This window comes from Schistocerca americana, chromosome X (assembly GCF_021461395.2).
Source record: "Schistocerca americana isolate TAMUIC-IGC-003095 chromosome X, iqSchAmer2.1, whole genome shotgun sequence".
In the NCBI taxonomy this organism is placed as follows: domain Eukaryota; kingdom Metazoa; phylum Arthropoda; class Insecta; order Orthoptera; family Acrididae; genus Schistocerca; species Schistocerca americana.
In genome coordinates this window covers 429,657,690-429,673,786 of record NC_060130.1, presented here as the reverse complement: position 1 = coordinate 429,673,786, position 16,097 = coordinate 429,657,690, and the positions used below count along the sequence as shown (strand labels likewise).

The following is a 16,097-nucleotide window of genomic DNA, read 5'->3' as shown; positions in this document are numbered from 1 at the left end:
GAACTTGTGATAGCGCACATTATCGACGACACAGTGGCTCCCATCAAGCCACGACAGAGCCACCGTTTACTTGGCGAGAAACCCGAGTTCGAGCCATATTCAATAGAGTGCAATCTATCGGAGACAGGAGAAGAAGAGGGGAGGGCGTCACGATGACAGCAACTGTATGCCACCACATGAGACATCCTTCCGGGTTTTCTGGTGACGATTGCCAAGATCCAAACAAGTGGCTGAAGGTATATGGGCATATGGCCAAATTTAACAAATGGGATGACACCGTGTGTTTGGCTAACGTATTTTTCCCCTTGGAGGGCACTGCCAAGCAATGGTATGAGAACAACGAGGAGAAGTTCGCAAACTGGGAAGTATTCCAGGCAGAACTGCGCAAGTATTTCGGCGACACACAACGACAGAAGTGCAAGGCTGAAGATAAACTAAAGTGCAGGGCACAGCGTCCATGAGAAACTACAGCATCCTACATTCAAGACGTCCCTGGAACTGTGTAAAATAGTGGATCCTAGAATGAAGGAGGAAGACAAGGTTGCACATCTAATGAAGGGTGTTGCTAAGCACATGTATCAAGCCCTACTCCTGAAGGAAGTTTCGACAGCAGACGACTTCATAAAATTCATCAAAAAAGAATTACACGCAAGAAGTCTGAACGGCTTCCAAATGTCTTATCGATGTCTGTGATGGAGGAAGCAACTGATATCACAAGTGTTCTTCGTCAGATAGTGAGAGAGGAAGTTCAGAAGGCACTTGGATTGCACGGCGAGCAAAAAACCGAGACGCTTCAAGAGGTCATAAGAGAGGAAGTGGAACAGACATTGAACCCAGTCTCTCGTCCTTCATTTCCCTTTAAAACGGTGAAAAAGTCGAGACCCAGGCGAAGTTACGTTCCTGCAGTGCCGCATGAGGAACCTGTTTGGGCACCAAGGAAGACTGACGTCTGGAGGACCCAGGATAACCAAGCAGTGTGTTTACACTGCGGACGACCAGGACATGTGGTGCACTACTGTCAAGAAAGGCGGCAGATATTTGATGACGCCCGCGCCAGAAGACAGCAGACCAATCTTACCCGGCTCCAACTTCGGGACGACGAAGACGAACAAGAAGATGTGGGTGCAGGTCGACGTAGGTCACCATCGCCGCAAGCTAGCCACTGGAGAGGGCGCTCTCCAACACGCCGATCAAGGTCTCCATTACCATTTAGAAGCTCCAGCCGATCACCTAGCCGCTGCAACCTGGAAAACTAAAGGGCGCGACCTTCCTTGGAGGTGAGGCCACTGAAGAGAAAAATCCTGCGCCGTGGATCACTACAAAAATGATAGGAAACTACGTCGAAACCCTCATGGGTGGCCGACCAGCCCAAGCTCTTGTGGACTCTGGAGCATCATATTCAGCCATTTCGGAGAATTACTCACCAGTTGCAGAAAACCGTATTCTTCGACAACAAAACATCTCTGCTGAAGGTGGCTAATGAGAAATATGTAAAACCTACAGGAAGATTTGTCATTCGTGTGGGTATAAGTGGCCATACACAGCCCTTAGAATTCATCGTCTTACAAGAGTGTAGTCATGCCGTCATTCTCGGATGGGACTTTTTGAAAGCTTCTCAGGCAGTTATAGATTGTGGTCGCTCGAAGATTATGCTAGACGAGATCCTGTGGACAGGATGATGATCATCCGAGCGTGTGGAGACTATGTGTGCTGGATGAAGTGATCATTCTTGCAGGCAGCGCTAGAAAGCTGTGTCATGCCATGCATCAACCCATGGATCTTGTAATGGAATGTAAGAGAAGCATACCACTGAAGAATAACTTGGTCATCCCAGCCTCTGCGTCTCGTTTAAGAACGGATTCGGTGAATTGTGCATAGTTAACAGTCGCCGAGAACCGCAGATCCTTCCAAGACGCATGTGCGTAGCAAACGCTGAGCCGTTAATTGCAGAACACCTGAGCGTCATAGAAACCTCCCATGCTGAGTCTGTGGGTGAAATTAGTGCTACCACTACGAGACAAGATCTTCTAGCTCCACTATCACCAGATCTCACTAAGGAACAACAGAAGAAGGTACTTGCCATTCTTCAAGTGTTCTCTGAATGCTTCAATCCACAGATGAAGAGCAAATTAGAGAAATCGAAGGTGAAGCACCGGATTAGCACTGGAGACCATCAACCAATAAACCAGAGAGCATACCATGTGTCAGCAAAGGAATGTCGAATAATTCGCGACGAGGTAGAGAAAATGATGAAGAATGACATCATTCAGCCTTCGCAGAGCCCATGGTCGTCACCAGTGGTTCTCGACAGGAAGAAGGATGGCAGCTGGCGCTTTTGTGTTGATTACAAGAAGCTTAATAAGATAACTAAAAAGACGTTTACCCTCTTCCACGAATTGACGACACACTACATTGCCTGAAAGGGGCGAAGTTTTTCTCAACCATGGACATGTACTCGAGATACTGGCAGTTCGAAGTAGATGAGGCTGATCGTGAGAAAACTGCATTCATCACCCCTGAGGGCCTGTATGAGTTTAAGGTAATGCCGTTTGGTTTGTGTAATGCACCAGCAACTTTTGAACGAATGATGGATAATCTTCTAAGGCACCTGAAGTGGACGATGTGTCTTTGTTATTTAGATGACATTATAGTCTTCTCAGAGACATTTTACGAACATATAAAAAGACTGAAGGCCGTTCTTAAGTGTCTCACCCAGACGGACTGAACCTTAATCCAAGAAAGTGTCTCTTTGGAGCAAAAGAAATCAAAATACTTGGGCACCTTGTGTCAAACGAAGGTGTGCGGCCAGACCCAGAAAAGATGAGAACTATAACGGAATTTCCTATTCCTAAAAGTATTACAGCGTGAGAAGCTTCCTCAGATTGTGTTCTTATTACTGTCATTTTATCAAAGGCTTTTGTATCAAAGCCAGGCCACTCCAAGAGTTGTTAAAAGCCGATGCTAAATTTATCTGGGGTGGTGCTCAACAAGATTCTTTCGATGTGCTGCGAAAAGCTCTGACGACTGACCTTGTACTTGGTCAGTATGATGAGAGAGCACCTACAGAACTACACACAGATGCCAGTGGGTATGGGATCGGTGCTGTTCTGGTGTAAATTTCGGATGGAAAAGAGAAGCCTATGCTTCTAGGACACTTACAAAAGCCGAGAGAAACTACTTAACTACAGAAAGAGAATGTCTTTCTGTGATCTGGGCCATATGCAAATTTCGACAGTATCTCTATGGAAGGTCATTCAGTTGTTACAGGCCATCATTCACTTTGTTGGTTGACAGGTCTCAAGGATTCAACAGGACGACTCGCCAGGTGGGCACTATGTCTTCAAGAGTATGACATTACCATAGTGCACAAAAGTGGAAGAAAACACCAAGATGCCGACTGTCTCTCATGAAACCCTGTGCAAGACCATCAAGACTTTGATGAAGATAGTGACTGTCTCGCTGCACTCCAGGATCTCTCTGCTGAGCAGAAGAAGGATGCCAAGATGTCTCAAATTATGCTTGCCCTAAATCGGTCAGAGGGTGTGAAAGGACAATTTAAGGCAGTTAATTGATTACTTTGCAAGAAAAACTTTGATCCGTTTGGAAAGAGGTGGCAACCAGTGATTCCTAAATACATGCGCTTAGATGTTCTACAGAAATTTCATGACACACCTGAGGCTGGACATTTAGGATTTATTACGACATACGATAGGATCCACAAGAGATTTTTCTGGCCAGGTTTATTTAGGAGTGTCCGTCATACTGTGTCGCACTGTCGAGAGTGCCAGAAGAGAAAGGCAGTTCCTCAGAAACCACCTGGCCGACTGATACCAATTCCACCACCCGAAACGCCTTTCCAGCAACCTCCTCGGACAATTTCCAACGTCTGCTAGTGGCAATAGATGGATTATTGTTTGCACTGATTATCTGATGTGTTATGTCATTGCAAAAGCCGCGAGAACAGCCGAAGCATTCGAAATAGGCAAATTCATCGTAGAAGACATTGTATTAAAACACGGTGCCCCAAGGTCGTTAATTATAGATCGAGAAAAAGTTTTTTCAATAGAATCTTGTGACAGAGATAAACCGTCGGTGCAACACTACTCATCACATGACGACTGCCTACCATCCGCAAACTAATGGGCTTACTGAACGCCTTAATAAGACCTTGGCCGACATGCTATCAGTGTTCATCAATGTTGAGCAGAGCAACTGGGATGAGGTGCTACGTTTCGTGACGTTTGCTTACAATACCGCCAAACAAGACACTATGGCATTTACGCCCTTTTTCCTGGTGCATGGGCGTGAGGTGACTACGACGATAGACACTGTGTATCCGTTACATCCTGATGACGTGTACGACGACTACATCAGCCAGGTGTTAACCAGAGCAGAGGAAGCTCGGCAGTTAGCTCGACTCCGCACGCTGCAGGCTTAAGAAAACGATCGCCGAAGGTATGAGGCGAGCCACCGCCCTGTTGTCTACCAGCCTGGTGACCTCGTCTGGATCTTCACTCCTGTTCGGAAGGTTGGTCTCTCTGAGAAGCTCCTCAGGCACTACTTTGGATCTTATAAGGTTGTAAGTCAGTTGTCTGATGTTACTTAAGAAGTTGAAGATTTCGACCCCGACACAAGACGATGAAAGATCAGAGATACGGTCCACGTCCTTCGAATGAAGTCCTATAAGGATCCTGCAACCCAGTGTAAATTCGAAGGTCCAGCGACAGGTAAGAAGCAGAAAGGTAACGAAGAACGTGGCGGCAAGGGAAGTTCTAAGATCACCGCCAGGGCGAACATCAGTCATCGGGAGTCGGAGTATGCAGGACCGATGACTCGTTCCCGGAATAGGACGACATAACACCGAGATGCTGTTCTCTTAAGCAGGGAGCACTGTCGCAGAAGAAGCCGAGTAGCGTAGTCGCTGTAGTGTAGTGTCTATGAGTCTAGATTGTTGCATGGAGGGTCGTGAGTTCATAACTCACCCGAATTGAAAAAAATTAATTTCAATATTCGGTTCGAATACATTCTAGAAGTATCCACAAATGGCAAGATTCATTGTACTGGAATGTTCTGCAGCCGTAATTATACCATATGTTGTTCTGGTCAGAGGCAGTTCGCTCCGCACTCTTGTTCGTACAAGTGCTGAATAAACCTTCGTTAAGTGAAGTTAGTGTTCGTCATTCATCTACTTACACCTTCCTCTAAGTGACAATATTCTCTTTGCTCACTGCAGGCCTGTAACAGGCAATAATGCTCATAAGGACTAATCACATCATCTCACAACATTTCCCATGCAATAGTTTTCACCAAATGTAGTGAATGATTTACATTTGAAGTCTTGTTTTGATTTGTCTTGAATCAATGTATAATGGAAAGAGTGAATATGTTAAATATGCCAGAGCTGACAATGACTGAGTCAGATGTGTGTTTTCTGCTTCTGTTGAACAGTGTGTCAGGAACCTGGGGAAAGGTTTTGATGTGACACTCAGCTAAAGAGTGGTAAATGACAGCATCACTTTAGAGAAATATCCCAGAGTACAGTTTATGCTGGAGGGAGTAGTGAATGTGCACTGGTGTAACTGATCTTACAACACAGTGTGGGCAAGGTAAAAAAGAATGGTAACAAACTTCTGCAAGATGCAGTTATGTGGAAAAGAAAGATTAGCGTTTAAAATCCCCTCAACAATGAGGTCGTTAGAGATGGGCATTTGTATGCAGCTGGTGTTAATAAAGCAAGTGAAATAGGCAGAAGTGAGATACAAGGACAGAAAAATTAACTAAAAAAAGACCAAAAGAAGCCGGAAGAAGATGAGTGGAAGACTTCAGCAAGATGTCAGCTAGAAAGCGTCATAGTATAATGTTATTTTCAGAAATGATAGAAACCAACATTTAAGAAAATAGATGCAAATCTTTCTGGAGGTGATTCAACATACAATTTGATTTACTCTGAATCCAGTTTCATCTTACTTTTTGCCAAATAATCACTGGCCATCTTCTGCAGTTCTGTATTTACCTTCTCTCTCTTCTCTCATGCTCACTCTAATTTCAGGATGGTTGTCTGGGCAGAAGATTGAAAGAACCAATCCCTTGGCTGTTGTGGACTGTTACGAGCAGTTGATCAACAACATATCTTATCCAGCAAAATTCATTCAGTTGCTGTGGATGGCATCATGGCGGCATTATTGAGCCTGGGCAGTAATGTCTACCCAGGGAAACACATGGCAGGATGTAGTGGCACAATTAGTTCCCCCATTCAGCAAAGCACAACTGTGCAGTGACATAGTGCTGTAACCATGTCCTAGTGGTGCTGATGCAACACAGACACCCACACTGGACGTGCCAGCTGGCAGTGACAGATGCTGGCAGGCATGGTCTGTAGTCCCAGGCGACAGTGTAGTGGTGAGGTGTGTGGTGCTCCGAATCTGTGACCTTGGCAAAGAGTGCAGCATTAGTAGTCTAGCAGGAGGTCAGGTGTGGGAGGCATCCTTAGCTGATGTCAGCCTAAAGTAGGCCCCAGCCAGATGGTGCCAGTTTAGACCCCATCACAGCCAATAGACCAGCAACTCTTGGATGTACCGACTAGTTGTAGATGAGATTGGATGACTGAGATTGGGTCAAGGGTGCCATTGGGGACAATCTCACTGTAGGCAACAGTCGATGACACATACTGCTAGGCCAGAGTGGCTATTATTTGTACCAGTTCACTGGAGTCCTATTTTGACAAGGCACCACTGCCAGTCACATAGAGGCACCCAGCCAACATGGCATGAGATAAGTCCAGCACTTCATTCTGACAGGCTGTTGGATTGTGTCATGTCACCTCACCACTTTCCCATGCCACACATCAGACTTTTCAGGCAGCAAGCTGGCCTGTCTGCCCACATGTTGTGAAGCACACTAGGAAGGTGTTGGCACAACATTCTACATCTACATTCCAATGTCTTCTTGATAATTTACCTTGTGCTTTCATGACGAGAGCTAATAGCTATTTGTTATTATATTACAGGAGCTTACAATTCATGTTTATAATTTTTGCATCATCATCATCATCATCATCATTTAAGACTGATTATGCCTTTCAGTGTTCAGTCTGGAGCATAGCCCCCCTTATAAAATTCCTCCATGATCCCCTATTCAGTGCTAACATTGGTGCCTCTTCTGATGTTAAACCTATTACTTCAAAATCATTCTTAACCGAATCCAGGTGCCTTCTCCTTGGTCTGCCCCGACTCTTCCTACCCTCTACTGCTGAACCCATGAGTCTCTTGGGTAACCTTGCTTCTCCCATGCGTGTAACATGACCCCACCGCATGGGAATCATTTTTGCATATAAGAATTAATTTCAATTTTTAGAAAAAGTGTCCTGTACATTACACGCCAGTAGGTTTCTTGTTTTGTAAGTTAGAGAGTAGTACATGGTTAAATTCAACATTTACAAGCAAAAAAACAACATTTATTTTATTTATTTATGTAAATGGCTCAAATGGTTCAAATGGCTCTGAGCACCATGGGACTAAACATCTGAGGTCATCAGACCCCTAGAACTTAGAACTACTTAAACCTAACTAACCTACGGACATCACACACATCCATGCCCGAGGCAGGATTCGAACCTGCGACCGTAGCAGTCACGCGGTTCCAGACTGAAGCGCCTAGAACCGCTCGGCCACAATGGCCTGCTATTTATGTAAGTGTTTTATTGTTAATTGTATACAGATGATGGTGTGATTTCTGAAGCTGTTGTCTTTTTCAGGTATAATACGTGGTTTGAAGGAACAGAGGGTATTGACTTGAGTGCCTTTTCTGACTTTATAGACATTGACAGTATACCAATACCTAATGAATGTTTGTATCAGAGCATACTCAAATTGTGGACTGTTAATGGAATTGTCAAAGAAAATCTGGTAAATGAGACTCAGGAAATGATTAATAAAAAAGTTTCCACTGCATTAATGGCCAGGTAGGTCCTATCACAGTTACACAGATATTTATTCAAATAAAAAACCCATACTACATCAATTAATTTACATATGCAATTTGTCACAATTAAAAATAAAGTCAGTGAACTGACAAATGGTATGTTGAAAGCAGCATGTATCATGATCATAGGTCTCTCTCTCTCTCTCTCTCCCCCCCCCCCCCCCCCCCTCTCTCTCTCTCTCTCTCTCTCTCTCTCTCTCTCTCTCTCTCTCTCTCTCTCTCTCTCTCACACACACACACACACACACACACACACACACACGCACGCACGCACGCGCACACACAGGCACTATGGGAATAAAGGATGTGTTGCACAGATAGTCACCACCTGGAAACTTCAGAGAATTTCATATTGAAGGGGTGAGCATTAAAAGGGGAGGTGATATCTGGATGATGGAGGTTTTCAGCCAGCATTTGAAGCCAGACACTTAATGTTTCGGTTGGCCTCTGGCTCTGAGCACTATGGGACTCAACTGCTGAGGTTGTAAGTCCCCTAGAACTTAGAACTACTTAAACCTAACTAACCTAAGGACATCACACACATCCATGCCCAAGGCGGGATTCGAACCTGCAACCGTAGCGGTTGTGCGGTTCCAGACTGTAGCACCTAGAACCGCTCGGTCACTCTGGCCGGCAGTTGGCCTCTGGCCACAGTTTGATAATAGCCATTCATTCAACTACATCATTTTTTTGTGCTTATATCCATGTAGAATGTTGCACAGTAATTAAATGGAAATTGACAAATGATGTGTCCACTTTCAAAAGTGACTGTTCTTCTGATGGCATATTAAACACTTATAATTAGGCTGGAATAGGAAAGGATGGATTGATGTATGGAACAGTCCTTGCAGCAGGGTCTTCCATAGAGACATGATCCTTAAAGTCAGGATTTGGAGCAGGAGTATATTGTACATGTTTAGTGAGTAAGGGTATGCCACCGGATGAAAGATGGAAAGGATAGTAGGAGAGTTTCAGGGTAAGACACAAGGTAGCTGAGGCCCTGGCAGGGAATGATGTTCAGTTGCTCTGGTCCTGAGTGGTATTAAGTAATGAATAGTATCATGGATATGCACAAAAATTTATTCAAGAGGGGGCACGAGTCTGTAATATTTTATAGCCTGTCCCAGGTGGAATGGTCAATATTCAGGGATATGACAGGAATGATCACTCAAAGTGAAAAAGTCTAGTAAACATTGGCTCTAAGCTACATATCTTAAGAGCTATGCACACTTATTCAATAAAAGAGATGTGTTTCACAGTAGCAAAGATGAACAAGTGCTCATAGCTCTTAAACCTCGAGTGAGCATGTCTGTGTATAAAGTACACCAACCACAAATAAGTTACTCTTTTATTGGTCCACTGCTACTTTAAAATTGCAAGCCAGTACTTATTCCTTCATCATTGCTTCATCTGACATAGTGATAAGTCGTGTTGCATACATCCAAGTGATCAGCAGTAATTTAAAATAAACAGTGAGCTAGGTGAGAAAAATTTATAAATGATGCAAGAAAATGACCCCAATTTCAAGCTAGCAGCACAATCTCACAATGAGGTGGTTGTCTACAAGGTAATTAGTAATCGGATAAATGTTTGGCAGGGATCCAATGCAATGTTGATGTAGTATTCTGTATTAGAAATTACAAAACATTTTAAGCATATCCAAAAATTTTTATTCTTTGTTAGTCATTCAGCCCCAGCAGATGCAATATGCTCTATCAGTACATTTTACATTATAAATTTTACAAAAATACATTTTAAAGTGGCATCTTCATACTGGGCATTTATAAAAATTCTTCTGATTGATAAATTTAATGGGCTCATTACTGTGAAGTGACACATGTACATGACAACAAAGTGATACAATGAAACTTTATTTTATTATTGTTTAATTAAACAATGATTTAGCTCCTATGTTATAAGTTTATTTTATGGTTGTTTAATTAAACTAAGATTAATTTGTGATTTTGCTCACACTTGTTTACCTTTATAACATAAAGGTGGTTAATCTTTATATGTGTACAAAATACGTCATGCACCTGCTGGTGTTGTGAAAACTGGTGCACCCATTTGAGGGTTAGGTTATGTATTTCAGAGCCTATGTTTACTAGACTTTTTTGCTTGAAAAAATTGCTCCTGTTGTATCCCTTTAAAGAGACCATTCCTTCTCGGACACCCTCTATAGTCATTCACTGAGGTTGTAAATATGTTCTGCTCATAGAAGTGTACACACACACACACACACACACACACACACACACACACACACACACACACACACACACACACACACACACACATATATATATATATATATATATATATATATATATATATATATATATATATATATATATATATATATATACGAAAGCACTGGCAGGCCGAAAGACACACAAACAAACACACAAAATTCAAGCTTTCGCAACAAACTGTTGCCTCATCAGGAAAGAGGGAAGGAGAGGGAAAGATGAAAGGATGTGGGTTTTAAGGGAGAGGGTAAGGAGTCATTCCAATCCCGGGAGCGGAAAGACTTACCTTATGGGGGAAAAAAGGACGGGTATACACTCGCACACACACACATATCCATACACTCGTACACACACACAGTGGATGGATATGTGTGTGTGTGCGAGTGTATACCCATCCTTTTTTCCCCCTAAGGTAAGTCTTTCCGCTCCCGGGATTGGAATGACTCCTTACCCTCTCCCTTAAAACCCACATCCTTTCGTCTTTCCCTCTCCTTCCCTCTTTCCTGATGAGGCAACAGTTTGTTGCGAAAGCTTGAATTTTGTGTGTATGTTTGTGTTTGTTTGTGTGTATTTCGACCTGCCAGCGCTTTCGTTTGGTAAGTCACATCATCTTTGTTTTTTGATAAATTTTTCCCACGTGGAATGTTTCCCTATATAATGGTTGGAACTTTAATAGTGGCAACTATTTGTTTACCGCTCATACAAAATAGATACGTGTTTCAAAGTTCCACTGACCTTCAAAGTAGTCACCAGCATTGTGTATAACCTATTGCCAGCAGTGTGGAAGTCATAGGATACTCTTAGCAGTGCCAGTTGTGTTGACAGTTTGAGTGGCGCAGTCTATTGCCTGACGAAATTGTAGCAGTTCTGAAGCAAATGACGTGAAGTGTTTCCTTCAGTTTAGAAATCGAGTTGACCTTACGAGGGCTTAAGTCAGGGGAGTGCAGTAGGTGGTATAGCACTTAGCAGCCCCATCAGTCTAACAAATCAGTAACAGCTTGCACTGTATGTGCTTGAGCGTTGTCCTGCAAAATATTGGTCAGGTCCAGCAGAAAGTGTAATCACTTCTATCTCTATGCTGTTCATTTTTGGAACACAACCTATGACCAGCTTAGAGGCAGATGTGATGACACTTTCTGCTGGACCTGGCCATCATTTTGCATGACAATGCTCAAGCACTTACAGTGCAAGCTGTTACTGGTTTGTTTGACTGATGGGACTGCTTAGTGCTATACCACCTACTGCACTCCCCTAACTTAAGCCCTTGCGAGTTCAACTCAATTTCAAAACTGAAGGAAACACTTCATGGCATTCACTTCAGAACTGCTACAATTTCGTCGGGCAATAGACCGTGCTGCTTGAACTGTCAACACCACTGGCACTGCTAAGAGTATCCTACAACTTACACATCATTGACGGCAGGTTATACACAATGCTGGTGACTACTTTGAAGGTCAGTAAAACTTTGAAACACGTATCTATTTTGTGCGAGCTGTAAGTAAATAGTTTCCACTATTAAAGTTCCAAACCCTGTATATAAGTATATAGTTAAGCATATTTCAATAATACACTACCCAACAAAAAAAGTGGAGCACCCAGAGGACATGGTTGGATGTCAGTGTAACTTCATACACTATTGGTGGGTACGTAAATGATTGTAGTTGTAATTCTCTGTGATAGGTAGAATGGCCACCAGATTGTGTTAGTGTTATTTGAGTTTGGTGTTGATACCAGGCCTGGTAGGTTATATGATGTCATGAAAAATATCAGATGTTGGGTGATCACTGTGAAGCACACAGAGATGCGGCATACTCTTGTGAGGCACCATTATCAGCACCTGACAGCGTTAGAAAGGTGCCTCTTTGTGGGTCCCAATGTGGCCAGCTGGTCAAATCATCCAGTATCCAGATTCATTGGGCATTCAGATGTGCCAGTGGGCAGATGTTGGAATGCATAGGAGCATGAGCATGGGTATACCCATTGTTAAAGTTTTAGTCGACTGCATCTGATCACCACAAGGGAAGGTCACCAATTGTGCCCCAAGCACATTGCTGCTCCTTCACATCAGCTCCTGCCATCTGAGAACCTGGAACATTCTGTGTCATCCTGCACTACTGGTCAGAGACTAGCAGCAGCTGGAATATGAGATTGTGTTCCCATGTGTAGGCTGCCAATAACATTGCAACACAAATGGCTGTGTTTGGAATGGTGCCATGACTGGGAAGCATGGTCTGCTGATGAATAGTGTTGCATTGTTTTCAGTGATGATAATGGTTCTACACTACCTCAGATGACCATTGTTAGCAAGTATGACAGCGACCTGGGGAGAGATCCCATTCTTCCATTCCTTTGGATGCACAGCAGTGTTACTATTGACCTCACGGTGTGGGGAGTCATGAGATATGGCTTCAGGTTACAGTTGGTAGTGATTGAGTGGACACTGATAGCACAACAGTATGTTACAGACATTCTGCATCCTCATGTGTTGCCTCTCATGTGACATGATCATGGAATCATTTTTCAATAGGACAATGCACATCCACACATGAAATGTCGCTCTGTGAGCTGTATGCTAGTTGTTGAGGTACTCCTGTGGCCAATGGGATCACTGTCTTTGTTCTTAATAGAACATATGTGGGACCAGCTTGGACATCAACTCCATTACAGTGCCAGTACCCAGAATGACAAAGACCAGTTACAACAGTGGGACAGCTTGCCTCAGGAGATGATAAGTGGCTTTTTGACACCCTTCCCAACCAAATCAGTGCATACATCTAGGCCAGAAGGGGTGCAGCATCATATTGATAAGTGGGTTCATACTGCCAAGTATTTTGTAAATTTAACTGTAAGTTCTGGTTGAGAATAACAAATTATTTAGGAGTAAAGGAGATGGCTCACCTAAAGGCAGAAGTGCTGTGTCGTCAACAGATACACACACAAAAGGTACAGAGCTTTACTTTGCTAGCTTTTGGAGTGGAACTCCTTTGTCAAGCTGTAGGAAATACGTGCACGTGTGCACATGCGTGTGTGCCTACACACACACACACACACACACACACACACACACACACACACACACACAGCCTATCACATATGCTTGTCTCCCTACATTGTGCTCATTAGACTGTCAGCTCTTTTCTGGTCCATGGTGAGTGTATTGGGTTGAGATTGGGGTGCAGTGTGGGGTGGGGTGTGGCATGGAGTGAAGCAGAAGGCAGGGAGGGTGTTGGGGGGAAGTGTCTAGCGGCTCGTGTGAGACGGGAGCTGTCCGTGGGCTAGGTAGGGATGCAGGTAGAGGGGGCACGTGGCAGACAGCTGTGCACTTGATTTCACAGACTAGGGCATGAGGTAGCAGCACACAACTACCAAGAAACCTCCCTGGCCTAAACCCAAGGTAGCTCGCTGTGCCCCCCCCCCCCCCCCCCATATAGTGTGTTTTTTGTTTGTCTGTTTGTCTGTGTGTGTGTGTGTGTGTGTGTGTGTGTGTGTGTGTGTGTGTGTGTCTTTACACAACCCAGCCCACACAGCACTCCCACCTCACTCCAATATGCTCACCGTGGGCTAGGAAAGAGCTGACAGTCGAATGAGCACAATGTAGGGAGAGAAGCATGTGCATGTGTGTGTGTGTGTGTGTGTGTGTGTGTGTGTGTGTGTGTGTATGTGTCTTTGTGTTTGTGTTTGTATGCATGTTTCTCCTACAACTTGAGAAAGAAATCCCATTCTGAAAGCTAGCAAAGTAAAGCTCTGTACCTTTTGTGTGTGTATCTGATGATGACGCAGTGTTTCTGCCTTTAGGTTAACTTCCATTTTGTGATCACTTAAGTAATCTCACATAGCCTCCCAACCCATGAAGTTTTATTTTGTTTCCCTTTCACCTTCTGGGTGCTTCACTTTTTTGTCAGGCACTGTATATGCAAACATCCCTTTTTCATCATAATCTTAATGCTTTTTATTCTTTTAATGTTGACTTGTGTAACTTAAACTGGAAAAAAAGTGTTTTGAAAGCTGAGTTTTTTTGTGTTGGTTGGATGAAGTTAAATCAGGGGCAGTATACAATGAGACTTATATGAGAAACCTCCTAAAATCACCCTCAAATTGGCTGGTAGGCTCCACTTTTAACAGCCTAGGATTGAACCAAGGTGATCCACTCCAGTTTGTCACATTATTGTGCAACTGTGCCATTATGACTGCAAAATTCATAGTTTTATGACTCCATTTCCCATGAAAAGCCTCCCAACAAGTGAAAATGCAAGATATATAGTGATTGCTAAAGTCCTGCTTGTCAACATTAAATTTCCAGATTGATGGAGTCACAGCAATCAGTGACAGAATTCTGTAATGAAAAAACAGCTATTTCCTCCTGGATTCCAGGAGGGGGCAGGTGTCCCCTCTTGCATGCCTCCTCCTTGAGGATACCTGAAAACAAGTTACTCATGGCTAATCGGCAGATGCACAAGGGGTGTTGGAAGGCATAAGAGATCCATTTCTTAACAAAGTGTGGAAGCTAGGGATGGTCAGAAAAGGCCTTAGCAAGACCTTCATCATACTGGGAAGGGGACTACAAACTGATGCAGACATGACATTGATAGCAATCAACTTGTATGGGATGGACTTTTTGGTGTGCAAGGGGTGGCTGCTGGTGAAATGGAAATATTGTTGTGATTTGTACGTACTTGTGGTACCATCAGTGAGGTGGAGGTTAGCATTCAGGAAGGTGGCTTGTTGAGTTGAGGAGAACCACATGAAAAAAGCAGGGGAGGATATATTAAAGTATAAAAACCTTTTTATAGACTTTGCACATTACTGAGTAATCAAAATTTGCTTTTCTACTTTTTTAAATAATTGCATTATACTAGCAGTGTCATGATGGGTATTTGGATATGTACTTTAAAATTAGTTCACATCTTCCTGTATTATAACAATGGTTATTATTTATTTCCAGTTCTGATGTGAGTATACTGGATGACATCACTTCTCTCTTAGCTGGAGTGGAGTGGAATCTTAACAAGACTGAAGTATTGGGAGCCAGAGCTACTATAATCATTTGGATGCTTGACAAGGTACTGTGACCTAAAAGTGTTGTTAGATGAACCATTAATCAATGTTCCTTTGTTATATCAGATTTTATTTCACAGACTAAATGTCAACACCAAGCCATTAGTAATATATAAACCCAACAATATAATGACCTGGGGTGAGTGGGGATGCTATGGTGTAGAAGTAGTGGAGTGGCAGGTTGTGGAGGCAATGGAGATGATCAGAAGTGGCTAGGAAAACTCCACTGCAAGGTATAACATATTTTTTTAGTCTTGCATTACAATGCCAAAGTGCTGCAATGCCTTTGCATTTACCCTCTACAGGCACATGGTCCACTGGCAATGCCAGTGACGTTGAAAGGTCCCAGCAGTGGGATGGCCATTTGACATCTATGTCCTGCTTTGCTAACACTGTTTACCTCACTCGGCAGGGCATGCCCAAGTTTGCACAATGTGGTCCAGAGTGAACAGTGGCAATGGCATGTATGTCCACTGAATTCTTGCAGGTGGTCACTACTGCTGGGTTAGAAGCTCACCCTGGTGCAGAAGTATGGCAGCAATTTGATCCTGGCTGTGAACTGCTGCCCTCTGAGGCAGAATTTCAGTGCTGCCTTGGAGCCTGATGGACAGCTCATCCACTATGTTGTTCCAAGTCCAAGGGTGTGCATTTAGAACTGTGAGCTGGTCTGGTGGAACTGGCTGCCCAGACCAGCATCGGCTGCTGGCTGGCCCAGGGCGTGACGGACACTTTCGTGAGCCCGATGTCATGGAGGGTGCTGCCAGACTGTGCATAACTGTGCTAGAAACAGATGGTATTTATAGCCATTAATAG

At 43.6% G+C, this 16,097-nt stretch overlaps 1 protein-coding gene across 1 annotated transcript in view; it reads left to right on the top strand.

The window, feature by feature from the left end:
* Positions 1–16,097, top strand: part of LOC124554700 (patched domain-containing protein 3-like) — a 633,296-nt gene that overhangs the window by 372,653 nt on the left and 244,546 nt on the right. The window contains exons 4-5 of the mRNA XM_047128324.1: positions 7,754–7,960; positions 15,172–15,289. Of these exons, the coding sequence (XP_046984280.1) occupies positions 7,754–7,960; positions 15,172–15,289 (325 nt within the window). The remainder of the gene's footprint in view (positions 1–7,753; positions 7,961–15,171; positions 15,290–16,097) is intronic.